Genomic DNA, 24,196 nt, shown 5'->3' with positions numbered 1-24,196 from the left:
GATCAGACACAGGTGCGCTGAACCTTGGGCACGTGCCTCCAAGACAGCAGCCTCTGATGCCATCTGGTGGGTGAAGGGTGAAGCAGCAGGCGAACAGGAAAAAACAAAAAATCCACAAAGAAGATCAAAACCCCAGTTCCCAACAGTACCCCCCCACCCCCCTCAATGGTCGCCACCTGGCGGCCGAGACGAACATGAACGGAGCGAAGAATAATAATCCTCAATAAGAGAAGGGTCAAGAGCCATGAGCGTTCTTCCGGACCGTAGCCCTCCCAGTCGACGAGGTACTACCAGCCACGACCTCACCGACGGGAATCCACGATCCGGCGGACAGTGTAAACTGGATGTCCACCCACGTCGCGGGCGGGAGGAGGGGGCTCGGAAGGAGGGAATAATGTGCTGGTCTGAACAAGTTTAATCTGAGAAACATGGAAAGTGGGATGGATGTGCAGTGAGGCTGAATAGCCTCAATGTCAGATGGACTGATGACAGTTTCTATTTCGAACGGACCAATGAACCTAGGGGAAAGTTTTTTAAACATAGACTTCAAAGGAATGTCAGAAGATAACCAAACCTTCCGGCCAGGGGTGTACAGTAGGTGGGAGCAGGGACCCTTTTCCAGTCGGCTAGGCATTTATTCTGGGTGGAGGTGTTGTTGAGAGTGTCAATAGTGGCCTTCCAGATGTTCTTGCAGCGGCGGATGTAACGTTGGAGGACGTTACTTTCTGTTTGACCGTTGGATTGTGGGTGGTATCCGGAGGTTAGTGAAACTTTAGTGTTGAGAGCTGAACAGAAACATTTCCAAACCTGAGAGATGAATTGTGGTCCAAGATCTGACAGAATCTCCTGAGGGGTACCATGTAATTGGAAAACGTGTTTGATGAGGAGCTGGGCTATTTGAAAAATTGTAGGGAATCTGAGGGGAATCAGGTGACAAGATTTAGAGAAACGGTCAATGATGGTGAATATTGTGGTCATGCCTTTTGATGGGTGCGATCCAGTAAGAAAATCGATGGCAATGTGGGACCAGGGGCGTTTGGGAATGGGTAATGGTTGTAACAGGCCAGACAGAGGTCGATGCGATGATTTGTTTCTGGAGCAGACTGAGCAGGCTAGGACATATTCTTTTACGTCTTTATGGATAGATGGCCACCAAAACTTACAGTTAATGAGGGCAAAGGTGCGACTAATACCTGGGTGTGCGGAGAACATAGATGAATGGATCCAGTGGATGAAACGGCCACGGACAGCGGAGGGAACGTAGATCTTGTTAGATGGGCAGGTTTCAGGAGCGGATTCAGACTGTTGTGCTTGCTTGATAAAGGTCCTCAATTTCCCAAGAGACGGCAGCAACAGTACAACTGGGAGGCAGGATTGTGGCTGTGGTCTTGGAGACGAGATAGGGCATCCGGTTTTATGTTTCGGGAACCTGGGCGATAAGAAAAGGAAAGCTTGAATCTGGAGAAGAACAAGGACCAATGGGACTGACGGGGGTTTAATCTTTTAGCGGACTGAAGGTAGGAGAACTTCTTGTGATCCGTCCAGGCCAGCACAGGATGTTCAGCACCCTCCAACCAATGCCGCCACTCCTCCAGGGCTAGCTTTATGGCCAGCAGTTCACGGTCACCCAGGTCGTAGTTGAGTTCGGAAGGAGACAGTCTGCAGGAGAAAAAGGCACAAGGATGGGTCTTGTTATCGAGATCAGAAATTTGAGAAAGAACAGCCCCAACTCCGGTATCTGAAGCTTCAACTATGAACTGTTTGTAGGTATCTGGTTGGATAAGGACTGGAGCGTTGAAGAACAGGGACTTTAGTTTTTTGAAGGCTGCGTCAGCCTCAGGAGTCCAACTAAAAGTGGTCTTGGTAGATGTTAGGGTGGTTAACTGTAAGGCAGTCTGGCTGTAATTTCGAATGAAGTGGCAGTAAAAGTTAGCAAAACCGAGAAACCTCTGTAATTGCTTCCTCGTCTCTGGGGTTAGCCACTCCACAACAGCCTTTATCTCCTCCTTTCTGGGTCTTATCTGCCCGCCCTCGAGGATGAATCCGAGAAAAGAAAGATTTGTGGAACTCACATTTCTTGGCTTTGATGTAAAGTTTATTTTCCAGGAGGCGTTGAAGGACAAGATGGACATGACGCTTGTGCTCGGCCAGGGACTTAGAGTAAATCAAAATATCGTCTAAATAAACAAACACAAAAACATTCAAAAAATCCATTAGCACATCATTAACTAGCGCTTAGAAAAACACTGGGGCGTTAGACAACCCAAACGGCATCACTAAATACTCGAAGTGGCCAATAGGAGTCTGAAATGCTGTCTTCCACTCATCTCCTTGGCGGATTCGAAGAAGGTGATATGCTTTTCTGAGATCTAACTTTGTAAAAACAGTGGCTTCATGAACAGGTTCAAATGCAGATGAAAGAAGAGGTATAGGATATTTGTCTTTTACTGTTATTTGGTTCAAACCTCGGTAGTCGATGCAGGGTCTGAGCAAACCATCTTTCTTCCCCACGAAGAAGAACCCCGCCCCCTGGGGAGAGGAGGACGGGCGGATTATACCAGCAGCTAGAAAGTCCTTGATGTATCTTTCCATGGTTTCGCGCTCGGGTCAAGATATGTTGTATAAATGGCTGGTAGTAATGGTGCTTCGGGTAGAAGATCTATAGCACAGTCGTAAGGGTGGTGAGGTGGTAGAGAGAGAGCTTTTGTCTTACTAAACACTGGTGACAAATCGTGGTACACTGCTGGAATGAATGATAGGTCAGGCGGGTCTGCTGCTTGAAGATCTGCTGGTGATGGACCTGGAGGAACTGCTGAGTGGAGACAGGAGGAGTGACAATGAGTGGACCAGGATTCAATGTGCATATCAGACCAGTTGATGTGAGAATTGTGTTCCTGTAATCACTGGAAACATAAGATTATGGGGAAGTTAGCTGAAAGAAAACCAAAAAATGAAATGAGTTCTCTGTGGTTACCGGAGATGATTAGGTGAACTGGCTTGGTTTTAGGGGTGATCTTAGATAGAGCTTTACCATCTAGAGCTAAGACGCGAAGGGGAACCTTTAGAGGGACTGTCTCTAACAACATCTGCTGAACGAAAGTGGAGTCAATAAGGTTTTGTTCACACCCAGAATCGATGAGTACAGACAGGGGAATGGACCGCTTATTGTTAATAAGTGTCGCAGATAACAGTAGGCGAGGAGATTTTTTTTTCTGTAGGTGGTCCACCAGCCTTCTCGCGTCTACTGGCAGACCCTGGAGTTTGATCGAATCGGGCAGTGGGCAATAAAATGACCAGGAGCCCCGCAATACAAACAGAAAGGAAGTCATTCTTTTCTGCCTCTCTTCGGGTGTGAGACAGGTGCTGCCTATTTGCATGGGTTCGGGATCTGTTTGATCTTGTGGAGTAGAGGCGGAGTGAGTGGGAGTGAGGGTTTCTTCTATTCCTTTCTTTTGTGCGGGATTGAATTCTGCTGTCTTGGCGAATGGTCTGATTTATTAGTTCCTCTAGAGCACAGGTGTCAAACTCCAGTCCTCAAGGGCCGGTGTCCTGCAGTTTTTAGATGTGCCACAGGTACAAAACACTGGAATGAAATGGCTTAATTACCTCCTCCTTGTGTAGATCAGTTCTCCAGAGCCTTGCTAATGACCTAATTATTCTATCCAGGTGTGGTGCAGCAGAGGCACATCTAAAAGTTGCAGGGCAGTGGCCCTTGAGGACTGGAGTTTGACACCCCTGCTCTAGAGTTTCAGATTCATCTAAAGTGGCTAGTTCGTCCTTAATTGACTCATTCAGCACATGATAATAAGCACTTTTTAACACGGCAGCATTCCAGTTAGATGAGGTGGCTTTAATTCTGAAATCTATGGCAAAGTCCGCCACAGCTCTCTGCCCTTGCTTTATTGTACATAACTCACGCGAATTAAATGTCTTGTCAGGGTCTTCATTAAGTACCTACTGGAACTCTTTCAGAAGTTCATCAAACATGCAGTGAAAATTGGTGGGAACAAGAAATCTGGCCTCTGCCCAGTCTAATGCTCAGCCCAACAGCAGGGAAATGGCATAAGCGATCTTGGCGCCGTCATGGGAAAAACTCTGAGGTGAGTGATTAAAGAATTAGAGAACATTGTAAGATGAAACCTTTGCATCTGCTTATATTACCAGAAAACTTTTCAGGCGTTGGATGTCGGATCTCAGAAAACGTGGAGCGGACTGGTGGAACAGGATTGGGGACCAGTGCAAGATCTGGAGCTGTGGTCTGTTGAACAGAGCTTTACAAGAAGTTAGTTAGTTCTGCAATTCTCCGGTTTGTCTTGGCTTAGCAAGTACTTAACTCCCGTAGAACGGAATCATGGGACTGTATTAAAGAATGTTGTTTGGATAAAGTTCTCCTAATGGTGTCTGTGGGGTTTGACTGTTGTCATGTTGGGATCCAGTTTCTTCACCCACAGGCAGAACAACCACAGGATAACAGAAATCAGTTAAATTATGTTTATTTAAACAATATGACAAGATGGGTTGAGAAGATATGATCTTTGGGACAGGCTCACGGAGTCGTCTGCACACTAAGGGACAGCAAAAGGAGATGGTGAGTTTGAGGGAGTTGGAAAAGGGAACTGCGAGATGAATTAGACTAATCTTACTTGTAAAGATGATAATCTCCGTCAGGGAGAGGGTAGACTGCCGGTTTGGGGCTTTGGTCACTTTGTCGGTGTCTTTGAGAATATCTAGGTTCCAGAGGGGTGGGTCTGTCGAGCGGGTTCTGGGTGAAGATGTGGAGACTGTGGTGAAGGGCGGACAGGCAAGTTCAGGCGTGGAGGGAGACAGAGGAGCAATCTGACTGCCAGTCACAAGCAGTTCCTGGACAATCCAGGAACTGCTTGTGATCAAAGTGAGGAGGTGATGGTGAGACTTGGCGTTACGAGGCGAGAGAATCCAGAAAGCCAGAATAAAGTCTTCACAAGGAGGAACCATGGTGTCACGAGGAAACACCTGAGAGGAAGGCAACAAGAGAAATTACTCAGAGTCACTTCTCGGGAGAAACACAGAGAGTTAACTCAGGGGGGCTCAGAGTACCATTACTGGCAAACACTCAGGCGACGAATGCTGACAGTCTGCTCCTCTTGAGCTCCAGGAATAATGAGATGATGAGACACAGGTGCGCTCAACCGTGGGCACGCCCCTCTAAGACGGCAGCCTCTGCCGCCATCTGGTGGATGAAGGGTGAAGCAGCAGGCGAACAGGAAAAAGCAAAAAACCCACAAAGAAGACCAAAACCCCGGTTCCCAACACCTTCTTTCAGACTGAAAATGTGTGCTCTTGGATTATGCAGAAAAATCCATCCATAGTCTCTCTGAGTTGAAACCTGCCATCACTTAGAGTAAACCTGATCAACCTGAAGGCTTAGCAGCCATGATAGAATTACTGGACCTTTTGCCTCAGCATTTTTAAATACAGCCATAGCACATAGATTGAAGTGAGGTTACGAAGAATCAGAAACCTTGTCAAAAATAATACTGAAATATTTTCTGAAGAAAATAGTTTTTAAGTTAATAATCTCTCACCCTTGTGGAAAAATTTATTTATGGTCTGATGAAACCATATTGAAACTTGTCCACGATTCCAATTGTAATAAAAACAACAGTAATGGCAACATCGTTTGTAGGGGTCAACTCAAAGTAACAGTTAGTTTTGAACCAAAACTTTTAGGTGTCTGCTGGAGAGGTGAAGATAAAGAGTAGTTTACTTTTCAGATTCTCAATGACTCAAAACGTACGTCCATTTCAGCAAAAGAATGATTTCTTAAGAGGAAAAGAGAAAGTTTGGAATGGTCCAGTCAAAGTTCACAACTAAATTCAATAGCAAGTCTTTGGGTTCACATGAAAAAGACTGCAGACAAAACACAATCACAATCCATTAAATTTGGAGAGTGGGCAAAATGATCACCTTTGAAAATGGTCAAATAAACCTGGTCATAAACCGGTCATTTAAAAGGGGTGTTATGATCATCTTTGAAAAATGATCATAAGGTGAATATTTTTCAGAGATCAAGTTGGCTCAACTTGATCTTTGAATCAAGTTGAATTAGGACTCCCAACAAAGACTTTGGATGCTGAAACTGAATTAAGTGTGCTTCAACAAACAATTAGTTTATGGTGTGAATACTTCTGCAGCCAAGTTAATGCACTCGTATTTTGTTACATATTTCCTTCCTACATTTATTTTGTTCAGCTTAATTGCACAGAATAAATGACAGATTACTTTTTAAAGACAAAACAAATGATCAGACAAAGTGAACAAAAGGCAGAATAAATTTGACATTCAGAAAAGAAAAGTACTTTTCAAAACAAACTTTTCATTCACCTTTTCTGCTTTGGCCCATTTTTCTAATCCAAGTCCTGTTTTGAATGATTAACATAGATCTGCAATAGATTCTGCAGATCAGTAACTAAGGGAACAATGCTCTGTGGTACATTTGCCTGTAAAATGAATTTATGATTTTTTTATGGAGGTTTTTCTATGAGGAAAAGGTCATAAAAACTTTTTTTTCATTCTGGTCAGCATGCTGAAACGTCACAACCAGGAAATAAAAGCCAACGGAGTTTGCTTTCTTGGCTGGCGGCGTGGGCGTTTTTTCACCCTAAGCCAGCAGTCCTGAGCCTCCAGTGGGGGATTTCCACAAGTTTCGGCTCAGCAGGAACAGACAAGACGATTGCCAAGGATTTGTGGAATACATGCTGAACACACTCACTTATCCACCCTGAGAGCTTTGCTATCTGACACACTGATTTTAGTTGCAGAGCTTGGGAAAAGGCATAAAATGCTGCCATAACCAACCAAACCCCATCATTTTACACTCACTAAAGATTTGTTTTCATTTGTTTTTGTTGAGGCATTTAAATACCAGGGAAAACTTCTTTGATTCAGAGGTTGGCCTACCTGACACCAGTAGGTCAAGTATGTACTTGACACTGCAAACATTTAAAGGCTTCAGTTTTCCAAACTTGATGAAACTTGTCATTTTAATGAAGAGAGACGTTTCCCACCAAACATTCACTTTTGCTACTGATGTGTTTGGGAATAAGCTGAAAGGAGGCATGAGACAGTCTGAGAGAATTTATTTTTTCTTTTTCTTTTTAGAACTGCACAGGTGTTTTTGTCTCTTAAAAATAGTTTGCAAAGTAATGTTGAACAGTTAAACAGCAAGAGAAACATGAACAAAGTTATCTATCTATCTATCTATCTATCTATCTATCTATCTATCTATCTATCTATCTAACAGTGAGTGATTGGAATTATGTTGTACAAAGTAGTAGTTAACAAACTTGACTTTTGGATTTTTGTTAATAGCAACCCTAACAGTAATGTCAAAATGTTTTCATTATGTATGTGTTCACCTTTGGATGCCTTCCTTGGTGATCTAACTCTGTGTCTCCTCTCATTTCAAGACACGCCCAGATTCTCTACAGACTAATCTGATTACTCTGCTGTTTTTTCCCGTTTGTAAAGATGGTAGTTTCCCTCCAGACCAACACATGGCAAAAACCGCCGTCACCATTTTGTCAGAGCTACTGTTACATATACCAGTGATGGCGAGATGAAGCTTCATGATGCACTGAGGCTTTCCATCAAACTGTTTGACACATAAGCTGATGCACCATGGTGCTTCATATGCTCTACTGCAACATCAAGTGGACAATAAATCCACAACAGGCAAAGTGAAAATTCCATGCTGTTTAAAGCTTTAAATCAAAGAACAAGTGACTTTTGTGAAGCCAACAAATAAATCCTGAATATTTTCTGTTTTAATGATACAAAGGCTGGATCAAAAGAAAAACTGAAAACAAATTGAGGAGTGGGTAAAGATGTGAGCTTGTTACTTTGTAACCATTCTTATATCACAACATTTGATTACAATGAATATTTATTTTTATGCTTAACTATATTTCTTTTGCTATGTACTTTTACTATGGTGTCTTGTCTTTATGCGGGGCTCTATAATATAAAGATTGGAGTGAGGGAGGGATTAATCTTTCTTGCAGTTGATGTCAAGCCATGATCTTTTCATTTATTCCGCTCAACTTCCCCGGCATTACTATCTTTGTGTTTGCTAGGTGTGTATTTTTCAATGACTTGTGTGTGATGTGTGAAGTCGATTTTAAGTGCAAAAACAAACGGTTTGCTTTTAACAAGTGGCATCTAAACTAACCCTAAACAATAAAAATAAATGACAGGAAGCCATGATGCAGGAGGTGAAGCGGTTCGTCTCAGGTTTCTGCACGTCTGCACACAGCAGTCATACTGAATCCAACATGTCAACATAACAAACAAAGTCATTCTGCACATTACAGCCCACTCTCTTGAGCTTCAATGTCAATGACACTTGGTTTTCAAAAATGCTTTCTAATTTAAAACTGAAAAGTATGGCATGCATTTATACTCAGCCCTCTTTCTTTATCTAGTAGAATCAGTTGCACTTTGGAATTCATCGGCATCAAAAAACAAAGTCCACCTGTGAGTAAATCAATCTGTACAGATTCAGATGTTATTTGAGCGCCCCAGAGATTTATTAGAGAGCAACAAAAAGTATCATGGAGTACAAGGAGCACAGCAGATAGGTCAAGGAAAAAGTTATGACAAAGCCCAAAGAATAAGTTATAAAATCATATCATATATAGCTCTGTTTAATCGATCGTCTAAAGTTGGGAAGAGTGTGGAAGTCTACATGTCGCATACGGAGAGTCAGTTACCAGGCCAACAGTAAGTCATACCATATCTAGCTGCGTTTCCATTACAAATGTGCTCAAAACTTTGGCTATATTCCACCAATGCTGAAAAAACAAAATTTCACAATTGCAGTCCAGTCTGTCCATTTTCTAGTGAGGGTGACGTACAAACTGAAAGTAACAGTTTCTTCCAGATTTGGTGGAGCTGGAGGAACCTGGTCCACTCTGGGAGACCGCGGTTCTTGGTGTTTGAGAGCACACCTTTTTTTTTTTCTCCGAAGAGTTTTTGCGGCGCTAGTGGCTCGTGTTTTTTCGACAGTAGGCAGACAGGAAGGAGGGTGAGGAGAGGGGGGAAGACATGCGGCAAAGGTCGTCGGGACCGGGAGTCGAACCCTCGACGTCCGCGTCGAGGACTAAGGCCTCCAAACGTGGGGCGTGCTAACCCCCTGCGCCACCACAGCACGCCCCGAGAGCACACCTTCTTGTGGGTCAGAGGACGGTGGGATGTTTGTATGATATAGGTCAAGAGAGGATGACGATGAGCTTGTTCCTGAGCTGAACCTGTTGAAGAATGTGTTCAGCTCATTTGCTCTGTCCAGATTTCCATCAGTCTGATCCTCCTTTTGCTTGAAGCCTGTGATCTTCTTTGTCCCTGACCACACATCTCTGTTATTGTTCCTTTGCAGTTTGTTCTCCAGCTTCTTCCTGTACTTCTCCTTACTGTCACTAATCTTGACTTTGAGCTGCTTCTGTATACTCCTCAGAAACTCCCTGTCTTGTTCCCTATAGGCTATTTTTTTTCTTGTTTAAAAGTTCCTTTAGCTCCTGATTCCTGGTGATCCAGGGTTTGTTATTCAGGAAGCATCTTACTGTTCTGGTGCAGATGGTGTTGTCCACACAGATGTTTATATAGTCTAGTGAGTCACACATCAGTCACACCATGACATTAGTCATGGCTCTGATGTGATCTCCATGTGGCTGGCACAGAGTAGTCCACTATTGCAGAAATTTACATATATTAACAGGCACACTTGCTTGATAGCTTACCTTATTATTCTTTAAAAGAAGCAAGCCAAAGTGGAAGCCATCAGGTTTCCCTCCATTCTCCATCCTGTGTGCTAAACTGTTCCATTACTGAGCAGAAAGGACTGAACTGCGCAGTGAAAGAGGTGTTGTAACTTACTGTTTGTGAATGAGCTTAACTCTAAATAACATAATTCTCACTCTAAACAATAACTACGTTTGTGTTTTATAAAATTCAAGTAATTGTTGCTTCATAAATATAAGTCATAAGTATATTTTGCTGATAGATCCAATAGCTACCTTAATTTGTAATTAAGGTAGCTGTTGGATGTTACAGTGCAGATTATTTTACTGCATTTTAATGACAGATTTCTATGACAGATTAATTCACTTGTAACAAGACATTATATGCTAAATAATCTGTCAGTGCAACTAGTACATTTTCATCAATAATAAGCTATTGTTTACTTAAAACAAGCTCCCATATCTTCCTGAAAAGTTACTTGTAAGTTAGTTTTGTCTTATTTCAAGTGCACTAAGATATTTTCACAAAAGACTAGACCAAAAATACTTGACAAAACTTTGTGGTTTTGCAGCGGACCTTGGAATAGTATTTATGCTGCTTAAGCTTTCCCATCTTTTTGTTAATTTTTAATATGATACAGAGCAGGGTTCTCAAATCTTTTTATACATAGAAATCTGAATAATTTGCTGTACATTTGTATTCAAGCCTCCTGAGAGAATACTTTTCAGTCTCAAATTTTTTCTTTGTTTTTTGCTAAAAGAAAAACAAAATTTAAAATCCACTCCACACACCTGTTTTATTCTTGTAACCTATTTTTTAATTGTGAATAATAACAAATCATGTGTACTAAAATAAATCAAGGTTGTAAAAAACAATTATAGAAAACTGTCTGTGTATCCATTAAACAATCATCAGTCACTCCAGTGCAGCATCGGGTGGTCAGAGAACAAACTGAAATGCAACGCAGACCATGACAACAAACAGTCCAGCTGAGTGGATGAGGGGATTCACAGTAACAGAGCAAAGACACCAAATCTTACAAAGTCATTTTGTTCTAGTTTCTATTGCAAGTATCCTAGTATACTTGCAATAAGGCAACTTAAAAGTAACTTTTCAGCAAGAAATAGGAGATTGCTTTAAGGAAATAATTTCTTAATATTGATAAAAAGTACTAGTTCCACTGGTAGATTATTTCACTTATAACATGGAAAAATGTCATGTTATAAGTTAAATAATCTGCCAATGGAACTAGTACTTTTTATCAACATTAAGAAATTATTGACTTGAAACAATCATATTTTTGCTGAAAAGTTCATTTTAAGTTGGTTTTGTCTTATTGCAAGTATACTAGGATATCTGCAATCGATACTAGTACAAAAATACTTGGTAAGATTTTGTGTTTTTGCAGTGTACAGACAGGATATAATGTAATACTGCTGGAACTCCTCATCATAGAATATTGTAACACATTTCGGAGCCCAGAGGGAAATCCTTCCTGAAGTAGCTCTCTTCCACAGGCTGGATGTAGGGATAGTCTGTGGGGAGGTGGTAGGGGGCGTACTCATCGAGGGGGGTGCTCTCCAGCTGGGCCGGCCAGCATTCTGCCACATTGTCCTGATGGGGGTTGGGGTAGCGTTTTGAGAGGGAGCCGTGGAAGCTGGACTCCATCCTGGTGGGTGAGTCATAGCAAGACGAGGAGGAAGAGGAAAAGGAGTCCTGAGGGGAGTAGCTGTTGGGATCCAGGGGGGTGTAGAGTGTCAGGGACTCTGATGAGGAGCAGGCCGCCTGGAAGAGGGGAGGGAACGACCAGCAGACGTAGAGCGTTAGTCTGAGTAGAAGTTGTCATGGAAACAGGACACAGTGAGAAAGAGTGAGAATTTAACTCTGCTTGAGCCAAGTCTGGCTCAGAAAATGTTTGGTCACACCACAGATTAGTGTGAAAATCACCCTGCAGTCAGCGCAGCCTTTACTTACAGTTTATTGTAAATTGTGTTAATTATTGGAGATAAAATTTATACATTTACTTTTAACAATGTCTGAAATATGGTTAAAAAGTGAAAGAGTCAAGATTTTTTCCTACATTTGTCTTCCTCAGATGCACTTCTCTTTTACTCTGAGTATGTTATTTTGTAAAGGTTTTCATGGCTCTAATGATCTTCATTTGACAATTGTCAGACAGGAAAGTGGGTCATGAGAGACGGTGAAGACATGGAAGTCATTGCACCAGGACTCGAACCTGTGGCAGCAACATCAAGGACTGAGGCCCCCGTTTAATCACGCTTTACCACTGCCCCACCCATGAGTCTGTTATTTTTAATAAGAGCAGAGTATCATGTTTCTTTATATTTACTCTCACTTCTTATTTTCACAGATTTTTATCTCTGCGTGACTCTGTGTTTGTCTTCAACTTGCAGCTGGTCCCACAGTGGGACAGTAAAGGATATTTCTGTTCTGTTTTTTATTCTATCAGAAAATGCCTGCATGAAAATGTCTCATAAAGTGTAATTGTAAAGTGGTTTGTTGTGGTATATTTGGGCTGAATCTTAGTTTGACTAAAATTAGAGGCCAAAAATGTAGAAACAAAGATTTATTTCCAACATATTAAAATAGCAAATGGCAATCTAATCATCCATTTTCTAACACCCTTGTCCCTAGTGGGGTCAGCAGGTCCTGGTGTCTATCTCCAGCTAACATTCCAGGCGAGAGGTGGGGTCACCTGGACAGGTCTCCAGTCTGTCTCAGGACAACACAGAGACAGACAGGACAAACAACCATGCACACACTCACACCTAGGAAGAATTTAGCAAAACCAATTAACCTGACAGTCTTGTTTTTGGACTGTGGGAGGAAGCCGGAGAACCCGGAGAGAACCCACCATGCACAGAGAGAACATGCAGACGCCATGCAGAAAGACCCCGGGCTGGGAATCGAACCCAGGACCTTCTTGCTGCTAGCAACAGTGCTACCAACTGCACCACTGTGCAGCCCGCATTCTAACTAACATAATTCTAATAAGATTTTATATATGTTTAATGTGTTTTTTTTTTTTCATTTTAGTTTTATGATTAATGTTAGCATTTTATTCAAGTAATTTAGCAATTTTGGTTGTTGTTTTGTTAGCTTGCTTCTTTGTCTTTTAAGCACACTGAGTCACATTTGATTGTCTAAAATGTGTCTTTTTATTCTGTGATTGCAACAATATACTGAAGTAATTTACTGAAAGTTTCTAATAACTGAACAGACTAATTCTTACTTGATTCTTGGATGGTCGTATTCTCTCCTTAATTTTGCGATAAACTGACATATGAAATGTGGAGTCACACAAAAGTTGTAAATAAAAATAAAAGTGACGCCTTTTAACTTTGGATTTGGTAAAAATTGAAGAGATGCTTTTCATGGAGGAAGACTCGGAGACTCACCATCCCTTGGCCGTAGTAGTCCACGTCTGAGGAGATCGCGTGACTCCAGGGCAGCGGGGAGGATGTGGGCAGAGGAGGCAGGGAGTTGTAGTCCATGGCTCCTCTGGAACTGAAACTGTAGTCGTTGCTGGGCAACATCAAGTCCCCGAACTGCTGCTGCTGCTGCTGCTGGGGGTCGCAGAACGCGCTCGCCTGCATGTGCAGGCTGCACGAGCTCTTAGTGACAGGGAGGCAGGGCGCGCGCAGCTGCAGGGCTCGAGAGCTCATGTCCGCCTGAGGGGCGGCAGGAGGAGGGTCCTCATGACGACCTAATGAGATCAGATTTTTTAAAAATTAGATTAGTGCAATAAACTGCAGATTAATCAGCAATAACATGAGACAATGCGGCATGCTGACGCAGAAGCAGCTGCTCTGTCTTCCTCTATTCAGACCGCAGCGTGCTGTCTGCGCTCTAACACTAATTCAACTCCGTGATGTCATGGCGACAGCAGCAACTGACACTCTGGAGCGCTTAGGCTTAGAGCTGGCAATAATTTACAGCAGCTGCATTCCGACAAGCCCTGCTTTCATTTGAGAGCTGCGCTCCGCGGGGTCAGTGCGGGTCAGGGCAGGTTCCTGCCTGTCAGCACCGGGGCATGCAGCGCGCTGCCCGGGATCTGAGATCAAGCTGCGGATCGCATAACTGCGGCATGTAGGCAGGGCAGACACATGACTTCAGATTTGATAGAGATTGACTGAAAACAGTAAAATGAATGCAGCTTTAAAATGTTCTGAACTTTGATGTTTCACTTACTTTGGGGCATGGATGGACAAAGTTCCTTTTGCTCCAAGTAAACCTGCAAAAACAGCCATCCAGCAGGAGGATGGTTGGATCATGTCGAGGAAGAGGAAATGGACAGTTAGAGTTTTGTACAGGTTTACTGTACATATCGTCACCTTCCTTAAATAATGGTCTTTATTTAGTTAGTTTCCCCCCTAAATCCTCTTTTGGCAAAAAAAGATGTGGTGATTTCATTTCTTTTGCAATAAATAAATAAATATCAAATAATTTTTTTAGCAAAGAAAAAAATAGAATCACTTTATTCTAGGAAGGTGACAATATTTCTTACTGTTAAACATTTTCCAAATTTGCTTATTGCCCAAGGGCAGTTGGTGATTTACTGGGTCAGGTTCCTGCAGGGGCAGCAGAAGAATGGCAGGTGTGTGTGTGTGTGTGTGTGCGTGTGTGTGTGTGTGTGTCGGGGGGGGGGGGGGGGGGGGGGGGTAGGTGTGTTTTTGTGGTGTTTACCGGTTGGGGTTTCCTGCTGGCCTCCTTTGCTCTGTGCCTCTGCAGCAGCTCTTTGACCGTGGTCTTCACCCGGACGCCCTGGTACACACGTTGCTTTTCTGCACAGAAAAACCACCGGAACGAGTCAGACCTGTTGACAAAACACTCTCTGTCTCACAAACACACATCTGCACACACAACTGCCGTCCACCGCTCAGCAACCCCCGAGGAGAGGAAGCAGTTTCTGAGATTAAACATCTAAACGCTCACAGCCATTAAATAAAGTAAATTAAAATCCCCGTGTTGTGTTTCATCTTTTATTCCGTTCTATAATAATAATAATAATAATAATTGTTTGCAAGTACATTTTTAAATTATTTGTATTTTTGAAAGTTTTCTCTGCGGAAAGCCCATTTGTCCCGCTCCATGCGCGCTTGGCCACAGAATCCTTTCTGGGTTCTCGGTGTTTCCTCAAACGCCCCTCTGCTGAGTCTCAGGCTGCGGCGCTTTTCTGATCTGTTGAATCCCCACTCCGCGCAGATCAGGAAGAAAAGAAAGGAATGTAAATCGGCACAAAAGTAAGTACTTATTTTTACGAAAATCGCGCGCGGGATGGACATAACACATTTATTACAGTTAAATCATGTTGTTAATTTGTGTAACTGATCTTAAAAAGGCTTTGGAAACAGTTAATAAAGCGATCAGACCAAGAAACTTAAAAAAAATACTCTAAATGTTTAGTCGTGCTCCGCAGAAGTTTAAAAGCACATGAACGCACTGGGTGTGTGTCGACAAAAAATACTCAGGAATTTTCTTTAGTTTCATGATGATCAGATGTTGTGTTGTGGAAAAAACGTTTCAGCTATTTCTTGTCGAAGTTGTTTACAATTCAAACTCCCAATCAACTCTTCTCCAGAATCACTTATTTTATTTCAATGCCCCATTACCCTTTCTTTGACTGCATGGCAGTATAAACTGACGACGTTTGCACAAGAGATCATTTACAAGATTTCTAAAACAACAAACAAAATAATAACGAGGCTTAGAAAGCGTTAAAGAACCTGGTGCATATGCGGCGCGTAATTTGGCCCCAAAGGCGCAAATTAATGGATTGGTGAAGAAATTTGATAAGACACGAAAGGCTCGGGTTCAAAACCTCCTCTGATAAATATTCATATAGTTAAATGCTTCTCTTTGATTTGTTTTAAACGTGGGGAAATAGTGGGCTAAAATGACACGCAGACACATCCCACTCAAACGCCCTGTTACGCACAAGCAGTTCGGGCAGAGCGCCGAAGTCTTAAATCTTAGCTCCACTGGCAAATCACCTCGATCAAAAATGTGTGCAAAAAAACTCTCATCTACGTGTCCTGGAGTGCGTCAACGAAACGCTCAGGGTGAACTAAAACGTTCTATAAAATTCATAAAGGTCGGTTAAGCTTCAGGAGCTGAAAGTCCGCAGGACACATTCAGCTTCACAGGCAGGTGGCAATTAAATATAACACCTCAAAGAAGGCTGAAAAAAGATGTTTTCACATTCAGGAATTATTGTAAACGTGCTTAAAAGTGAACATCTAGAAGGAAAAACAGCCATCCACGTTTTCTCCTCACTCCAACAAGTCCTTACTTTCACTCACAAAACATCTATTTCCAAAACCAACATTAGCATTTCTTTTCTTTTCTTTCTAACAGGACAAAAGCCAAAAAATGAGAATCTTCAAATAGAAAATTAACTCACCAGACATGATGGCTGAGATGATTAGAGGATCCCTGGAGAAGACCTTTGGATCTCCACAACGTTCTGTTCTGCCTCAGGAAAATGGCCAAGAACGAAATTTCTATAAAAGTCTCCAAAAACAACAAGTCTGGTGTGTTCCAGCGGGATCAGAGCATACAACAATATTGTAATAAAGCTGGGGAGATAATAGTTTGAGATTTTCTTCCTCCATGCCTACTATTTAAAACCCCTAGAACTCAATGATTTGACAATGATTTGATTGCGCGTTACTTACAATTTGAATATTCAGAAGCAACGCTCTCAAATCAATTTTTCAATAAAAATAACTATCCAAGGACTTTGTAAAAGCCCCACTTTAATGTAATATAGCTGTGTTTTATGCTTTGGTGAGAAAAAAACACACTTTTATCAATTTTATGCTCCTTTTGGCATATCAGAGCATCACAGCCCTTATTACACACACCAGCTGTAGATGACGCTTTTTGCGCACATTTAAAGGTGAATTTCACCCCAAATCTGACCTCACATATCCACTGATGGACCACGCGCACAAGAAATGTGTGAAATGTTCATTTTTAAAGGTTTTATGGGAAAGAAAAACGCACAAAAGCAGGATAGAAGGGGGCGGGGCAAATGGCAGCAGCCATCTTTACCATCGCAGGCCTTGAGCTGCTGCAGCAAGTGGCTCCAGAGTTCTGAGCTGCTCTGCTGACAAAATACGTAGTTCAAGAAAATCTTAAATTTGTGTTTGTTTTTTTACATTTTTTCTCGCGGAGGAACTGAAGCCTGTTAACAAACCATCTCTTTGATTGCATATTAAGAAATTTATAATAAAGTTGATCCAATAAAATCACAAAAGCATAGTAAATACATGTAAAAATATTGTTGGCATATTGTTCATTAAATAACTGTTGATGTGGTTAACATTTAGAACGTGTTGTTTGCATTTGTATTTAATAAAATAGCACATCTTATTATTTTAATATTTTTAGTGGTTTTTAATAATTTTCTTGAATTTTCCCTGTAGTTAAAATATGAAACAGCCAATTTATTTCATGTAGTGCATATTTTAATTATCATAATTCACACCTCTTCAACTGGATGCTCATCAATACAGTAGTTATATCTATTTTTGTTTTCTTCGATATGAAGAAAATTTACATGATCATAATATGAGAGGAAGAATTTATATATATATATATATATTTGAATTTAACACCATATTTTTGCTTCCAGTTTTGATCATAAAGTCTCGTCTTCTGCCTCGCAGTCACAGCTCTCTCTCTTTCTGTCTCTCTCTCTCTCTGTCTCTCTATCTCTGTCTCTCTCACTCTCTCTCTCTGTCTCTCTCTCTCTCTGTCTCTCTCTCTCTGTCTCTCTCACTCTCTCTCTCTGTCTCTCTCTCTCTCTCTCTCTCTGTCTCTCTCTCTCCAGCTCTCCGCCCACCTTTTGCTCCTCTGGCGGCACAGTAGCGCCATCTCGCGGTGACATGCCTAAACCTTTGCCGAGTTATCACCAGAGCAGAAATGGTAATAATGCAGCAGAGATGCTGCGAATCAAAATATTATTTTCTCCTAATACTGTATATGAAATACCTCCATCATGTCAAACCTTCCTTAACATTTGGACTCTTTATAACGTTGGTTAACATGAAAATAAATGCAGGTTTCAGCTCTTTTTTCTGACAAAAGTTGCGTTGAATTTCCTCAAAGAATGACACAAAAACAGACATTTGTTTCAGATGGTTTTCTTGTCATTAGGTCTGAATCTATGTGATTTTTGCTGCTGTTGTTTTTAAACATCATTTTCCATCCTACTGAGAAAAAAATATCCATTCCCAAATTTGCAAGTTTTTAAAATTATCTTTATTTTATTAGAATTAGAAAATTAGAAATATAATAACAGTTCTTTAAACTTCCAGGGAAGATATTTGTCTAAAATTATAAGTTGTCTATTTCCATAAAGTCGTGTGACATTTGCAGCTCTAAATGAGCTTAATTAGGCTGACCTGACAGCAGAAATGACTCTAGTTTGTAAAGATTGCCCCCTGTCCCCTGCTCTCTCAGCGGGATAAGGCAACCTGCCGTGAAGCAAAAAAAAAAAAAAAATGTTTTCAGGAAAAGAGAAAAGCTTCCAGGAGCAGAACAAGGGGTTTGAGGATCTGAGTTGATTTAAAATTCACCTAATTTTACTAGCAAGGACCACGCCACAAAGATATACATTTGAAAATTTATTGATGAAGGGACGAAGGGACGAAGGGATGAAGGGATGAGCGATGATCTGACTGGATGCTGAAGAGGCGGCTCCTGTACAAAAGAGAATGGGTGGAATAAAGTTTGAGAGAGATGTCTGATCTTAAGAGAGCTAGACTGAGATGGATGGAGATCCAGACTCAAGTGGCTGGATTTCAGGATTCTGAGATGCGGAGTGAACCTTCAGATGAAACGCTTGCTGAAATTCTGGTCTGAAAATAAAGACTGGCTCATAGGGATTGAGGATGGAATTAGGATGGAAGAGATGATATGAGAAACTGATTAGTTGACTAGACTGTGAATGATAATGTCTGAAAAGCATAAATGAATGAAGCATTGTGCATGAGGAGATAGGACAACGGGGGGGGTAGATTGGATATTACAAAGATGGTGGAGCTGGAGTTGGATGAGTTTCTGAATCTGGAACAAAGAGTCAGAATTTTCAAAGAAAGTGATGGAACGTCAGTGATGCTCTGAGTTACTGGAATGTGAACTAACTCTCTCGAAGCAGGAACTGATGCTAGACTGAGACCAGAGTGAGTCTGAATAAATGAGCATACTCTTACGCCATTCATGGCTTCACCATTTACCTCTGTCATAGCCACCAAGTCTATAGAGGGAGTTGCATTTGTGTAGAGTAGAAGGTGCTCGGGATGAAGAAGAAAGTCATTGTAGAGGAAAAACATGCCCTTGCAGGAGTGATCGAAGATGAGCTAGCCTTGAACAGAAGAGATGTTGGCTGCTTTTTTGGTGGAATATTAGAAATGTAAGATTTCTCTGACTAATGATACAATTGCATGGTTCACGTAGTCAAGAAATGTAAGCAACTGTTATTGGAAACATCTATCAGTGGGTAAAATTAAATAGAGCAAAGCGATTTAATTGATCTTTCAGGGCTACATGATGAACAAAAGTGAGGAAAGCTGTGAAGTAAAAGCTCTTTTCCAAGACATGTCTATGAGTGCCAGAAAATCTGGGTGAATGAGGAGGACTTTGAAGATGTCTGCCCAGAGCCTTGGCCTGCTAAGCGAATGATTTTAATGATCTTATCGAATCCTTCTTTGACTTCTTTGGCTAGAAATGAGTCAACTGTGTCAGGATCTGAAAGAGCAAACTGAAAATAGAGACAGTGATAAGTGGAATTTTTAATATCTATGCCCAAGTGAAAACCATGAATGAGTCCGTCAACGAGAAAGTTAAATTCTCTATCAGGATGATGTTTAAGGGTAGGAATGAGAGCATTCACCTTGATTTAGAGTAAAGATATCGTTTTTGTAAATTTACAGTGGAAGAAGGGTTGTGGGGTCAGAATATCCTTGCATAGACGCCGTCACAAATTAGCAGGCGTGCAGCAGTTTGCGGCTGGAGACTGAACTGCCAAGATAGTTGAAATAATTGCAGAGAGAGTTAGTCATCGAATTCGGACCGGAACTGAATACTAAAGTGTATGGAATTCTTATTGAGGAAACCAATAGCCTTTGAGGTTTGCAGCAAGATGTTCGTTTTCTATAATTCTATTGTTAAGCTCACTCTGACTGCCTATGTGAGGCAAGTTTTCAATTAGTAGAAAATCTTTAAAATTATTTTGAATTTTACAGTGACAAATGCACCAATTGTGATCATCCAAGGGAAATCCTGATATTCTTAATAATGATGGTTTATCTTCATGTTTTTAGATGAAAACAGGTCAATAAAATTACAATAGTTAATTTGTTTTTGTATGTATAATTAAATTATTGGTCTGTCCTTCCCAATTCTGATGAGTCTGCACTGAGGAGCAGACATGAACTACCACACAAAGTCAGATAAATAACCTAATTACTGTTTATCTACAGTACTTTTAATTCATTTAATCCAAATTAATGTAAAGTAAATCATTCTAAAGCCAAACAAAAGAATTCTGTAAAATAGTCAGCAAGTCATGCTGAGAAGGTTAAATGCAAAACACAACCATGCTTGGGGGTAATAAACAAGAGATTATTGTTTATAATAACTGACAATAAGGGCACCAAATCAATTGCTGCCCTTGACCTGAAATAATCTTGGGCCGGCTTTGTGAATGATAAGGATTAATTGAATTGCTGTGGTTTTAAGCTGAGGAGTTATTAAATGAATACAATCTTTCCTAATTTATTGACTGAAAATTCACTTCAGTTCAATAAGTTTTAATGGTTAAAAAGAGGAAATAAATAAAGATCTATGTAGAAAGAATACAAATTATACATGCAATTGTTTTAAATAACAAACTGCATCTGGTCTTTTATTAACATGTCTAACTTGATATAAAGGTAAAAGCATTCTTTTGGAAGTCAGACAGAGGCTACATCAAGAGGTAACTGACATAACAAAACTGTATAAAAAACATCAAAAAGTTCTCATTTTTATTCAAACCACAACATTTTTGAATTCCAAGCAAATTATTTTGGGAAATCCCAGCAGATTTCACAAAATAATCTGCTGGGATTATTTTGAATCCAAAAACAGCTACCCTTTCCCTAACTTGATAATGGCCGAAACACCCTGAGACCCTGAGGTGCACTAATGACAATGTGTCCTTAATTAATATTTATTTAATAATTTAGGTAAATTGGTGTAACTTTATTACACCGATTTACCTCGAGTTAACCTGGACTCCTAGTACATTTTTACACCTCTCATGGCAGATTGCCCTTCTGAAGGTTTACAATAACTATGTGCTCAACTACTGCTAGAATTTACTGTCTTTTGGGTTTTGCACTGTAAAAACGTGCTTTCCTTACTGCTCGACTTAGTACCTTTAGACATTTGGGGATGGGTTCATTGTCTTTTTGACATTCAGATTAATTAACTGAGGTTAGTTGGGGAGTTCTATTACAGTTTTAGGCGTTTTAGTTGGTTTGCATTCAATTTGATCATGTTTAAATGTAAATAGGCACTCATTCTTTGCTCGAATGCTTCCAGTTGGAACGGGAAGCTGCAGATGGCGTGCGGTGGCCCGTGCATTGCCTTTGGCTTTCCTCTAACCACCCAGTCGACGGACGAGGTGAGGAAAGTCATTGAGAGCTTGAATCCCTAACCCTTACCCTACCACCCTGCAAAGATGTTCCTACTCCTTGGACCTTTCCACATTTTGACACATTATAATTACAAACTTTAATGTACTTACTAGGATTTAGTAATACCAACACAAAGCAATGCACAACTGCAAAATGGGAGGACAATTATACAGGTGCTGGTCATAAAATTTGAATATCATGAAAAAGTTGATTTAAATCAGTAATCCCATTCCAAAAGTGTAACTTGTATATTATATTCATTCATTACACACAGACTAATGTATTTCAAATGTTTGTTTCTTTTAGTGTTTATGATTGACAACTAATGAAAACTCCAAATTCAGTACGTCAGAAAATTTGAATATTGTGAAAAGGTTCAATATTGAAGACCCCTGGTGCCACACACAGCTAATTAACTCAAAAGACATGCAAAGGCTACACAGTCATGGGGATGTCTACTGACTTGACAGTTGTTCAAAAGATGACCTTTGACACCTTGCACAAGAGGGTAAGACACAAACATCAAGAAGCTCTGCACAGAGCTCTGTGTCCGAACACATTCATAGAGGTGAAGTGAAGGAAAAGGTGTGGTAGGAAAAAAATGGACAACCAATCAGGATAACTGCACCTCGGAGGGGTGAAACAAACCCATTTAAAAATGTGGGGAAAATTCACAAAGAGTGGACTGCAGCTGGAGTCAGATCTTCAAGACTCACCACACACAGATAAGACGTGGGTTTCAGCTGTCACATTCCTTTTGTCAAGCCACTCTTGAACAAGAGACGGCATTAGAAGCACTTTGCCTGAACTAAAGACAGAAAGGACTCTGGACTGCTGCTGAATGATCCAAAGTTATGTTCTCTGATGAAAGATAATTCTTCATTTCCCTTGGAAATTAAGGTCACGGAGTCTGGAGGAAGAGAGGAGTGGCACAGAATCCATGTTGCTTGAGGTTCAGTCAAAGTTTCTAAAGTCAGTGATGGTTTGGGTTGCCATTTCATCTGCTGGTGTCGGTCCACTGTGTTTTCTGAGGTCCAAGGTCAGCGCAACCATCTACCAGGAAGTTTTAGAGCACTTACTGCTGCTGACCAACTTATGGAGATACAGATTTAATTTTCCAACAGGACTTAGCACCTGCACACAGAGCCAAAGCTACCAGTACCTGGTTTAGGGTCCATGGTATCCCTATTCTTAATTAACCAGCAAACTCACCTGACCTCAACTCCATAGAAGATCTATGGGGTATTGTGAAGAGGAAGATGTGATACACCAGACAAAACAATTCAGAAGAGCTGAAGGTCACCATCAGAGCAACCTGGACTCTCATAACATCTGAGCAGTGCCACAGAATGATCGGCTCCACGTCACGCCGCATTGCTGCAGTAATCTGGGGAAAAGGAGCCCCAACTAAGTACTGAACATGCTCATACTTTTCAGTTGGCCAACATTTCTAAGAATCCTTTTCTTGTTTTGGTCTTAAGTAATAATCTAATTTTCTGACATATTGAATTTGGGGTTTTCATTAGTTGTGAGTTATAATGATCAACATTACAAGAAAAAAATGTGTGTGTAACGAATGAATATAATATACAAGCTTCACTTTTTGACTGGAATTGCTGACATAAATCATAGTTTGCATGATATTCTAATTTTATGACCAGCACTTGTAAACTTAGCTGTTCCTTAAAGGCCTCAGAGGTTTGCTTGAGAACATTAGACAAGAAAAAGCTCCACACAGATCCAGGAATACAGCAGACAGGTCAGTTAGGTTCTAAAACAGCATGCCAAGCTTTGAACATCCAGTTTAATCTGTCTATTCCATCATCTGAACATAGAAGATGGTACAAGCGCAAACCTACCAAAGTTTCATCATCTACCTAAACTGGATCTGTTAGTTGTGTGAACCACAAGGAACAGAGGTAAGAAAAGACAGAAAGTATGAAGTCCTGTTGGTAGTTTTGTAGGCTAAACAAGTCAATTGATGTCAATGTGCAGCAGAAACTAACTAGAAAGCACATTCATTTATCAATCATTCAGTCTAATCTGTGGAAAGACATTTGAATAGATGGAAGCTCCCAATCTACCTGAGCTTGAGTTACTGTGGAAAAAACAGGGATGAAACAAATCTGTCTCTAGTACAAAGCTGGAAAACTGAAGTGAAAACAGTTTTCACCGCAGCACCGAAGCACTGACTCAGGCCAGCTGAACTCACAAACCGGCAGACGCTTTTCAGAGTTTTACAAATATGAATTTAACACTAAAGACCAGTTGTCATCTGGTTCCCCTCCACTCTGCATCCCCAGAGTCAGAATCAAAGATGGAGAAGCAGCATTCAGCTTCCATGCTTCACTAATCTTGAACAAACTTCAGAAAACTGAAAAACTGCAGAAACATTGAGCTCCTTTTCGTCAAAGCTAAAACCCATCTGGCTAGAGTTGCCTGTGAGTCACAATGACTCAAAGGCGATATTGAATGGAATATTGATCAGTTTACATGATGTATATTTGATGATGTAATGTTCATTGTTTCATAATTGGTTATTGTATTTTGTTTTATGGTGTAAAACACTTTGAGTCATAATGACTGGAACAATTCAGCCTTTCTGCTGAAATGTGCTATGCAAATAAACTTGACTTCAAACTCAACTTATGCACTACTTTGTGTAAGCCTGGCACATACAATTCCATGAAGTAAAAAGAAATGGTAACTAG

At 40.9% G+C, this 24,196-nt stretch overlaps 1 protein-coding gene and 2 long non-coding RNA genes across 4 annotated transcripts; 2 read left to right on the top strand and 1 right to left on the bottom strand.

Annotated features, from left to right (window-relative positions):
- Positions 1-11,077: 11,077 nt before the first annotated feature.
- On the bottom strand, positions 11,078-16,311 carry LOC116707865 (uncharacterized). 2 transcript variants are annotated; one of them, XM_032545530.1, is made up of 5 exons: positions 16,199-16,311; positions 14,482-14,579; positions 13,987-14,029; positions 13,194-13,501; positions 11,078-11,559 (listed from the first exon to the last, which is right to left on the bottom strand). In XM_032545530.1, exons 1-5 carry the CDS (start codon positions 16,203-16,205, stop codon positions 11,224-11,226), a joined length of 792 nt encoding a protein of 263 aa, XP_032401421.1. In that variant the 5' UTR covers positions 16,206-16,311; the 3' UTR covers positions 11,078-11,223. The 2 variants fall into 2 exon arrangements, with proteins under 2 accessions (XP_032401421.1, XP_032401422.1); XM_032545531.1 differs by lacking the exon at positions 16,199-16,311 and adding an exon at positions 14,826-14,943.
- LOC116707867 (uncharacterized) lies at positions 14,926-16,588 on the top strand. Its single transcript, XR_004336577.1, has 2 exons — positions 14,926-15,038; positions 16,153-16,588. It is a non-coding gene; the product is annotated as an uncharacterized LOC116707867 (long non-coding RNA).
- Positions 16,589-17,734: 1,146 nt separating this feature from the next.
- On the top strand, positions 17,735-24,130 carry LOC116707868 (uncharacterized). Its single transcript, XR_004336578.1, has 2 exons — positions 17,735-20,314; positions 20,366-24,130. It is a non-coding gene; the product is annotated as an uncharacterized LOC116707868 (long non-coding RNA).
- The last annotated feature ends 66 nt before the right edge of the window (positions 24,131-24,196 follow it).

Source organism: Xiphophorus hellerii, chromosome 18, assembly GCF_003331165.1.
Source record: "Xiphophorus hellerii strain 12219 chromosome 18, Xiphophorus_hellerii-4.1, whole genome shotgun sequence".
Taxonomy (NCBI): domain Eukaryota; kingdom Metazoa; phylum Chordata; class Actinopteri; order Cyprinodontiformes; family Poeciliidae; genus Xiphophorus; species Xiphophorus hellerii.
This window is presented reverse-complemented; position numbering and strand designations above follow the sequence as displayed.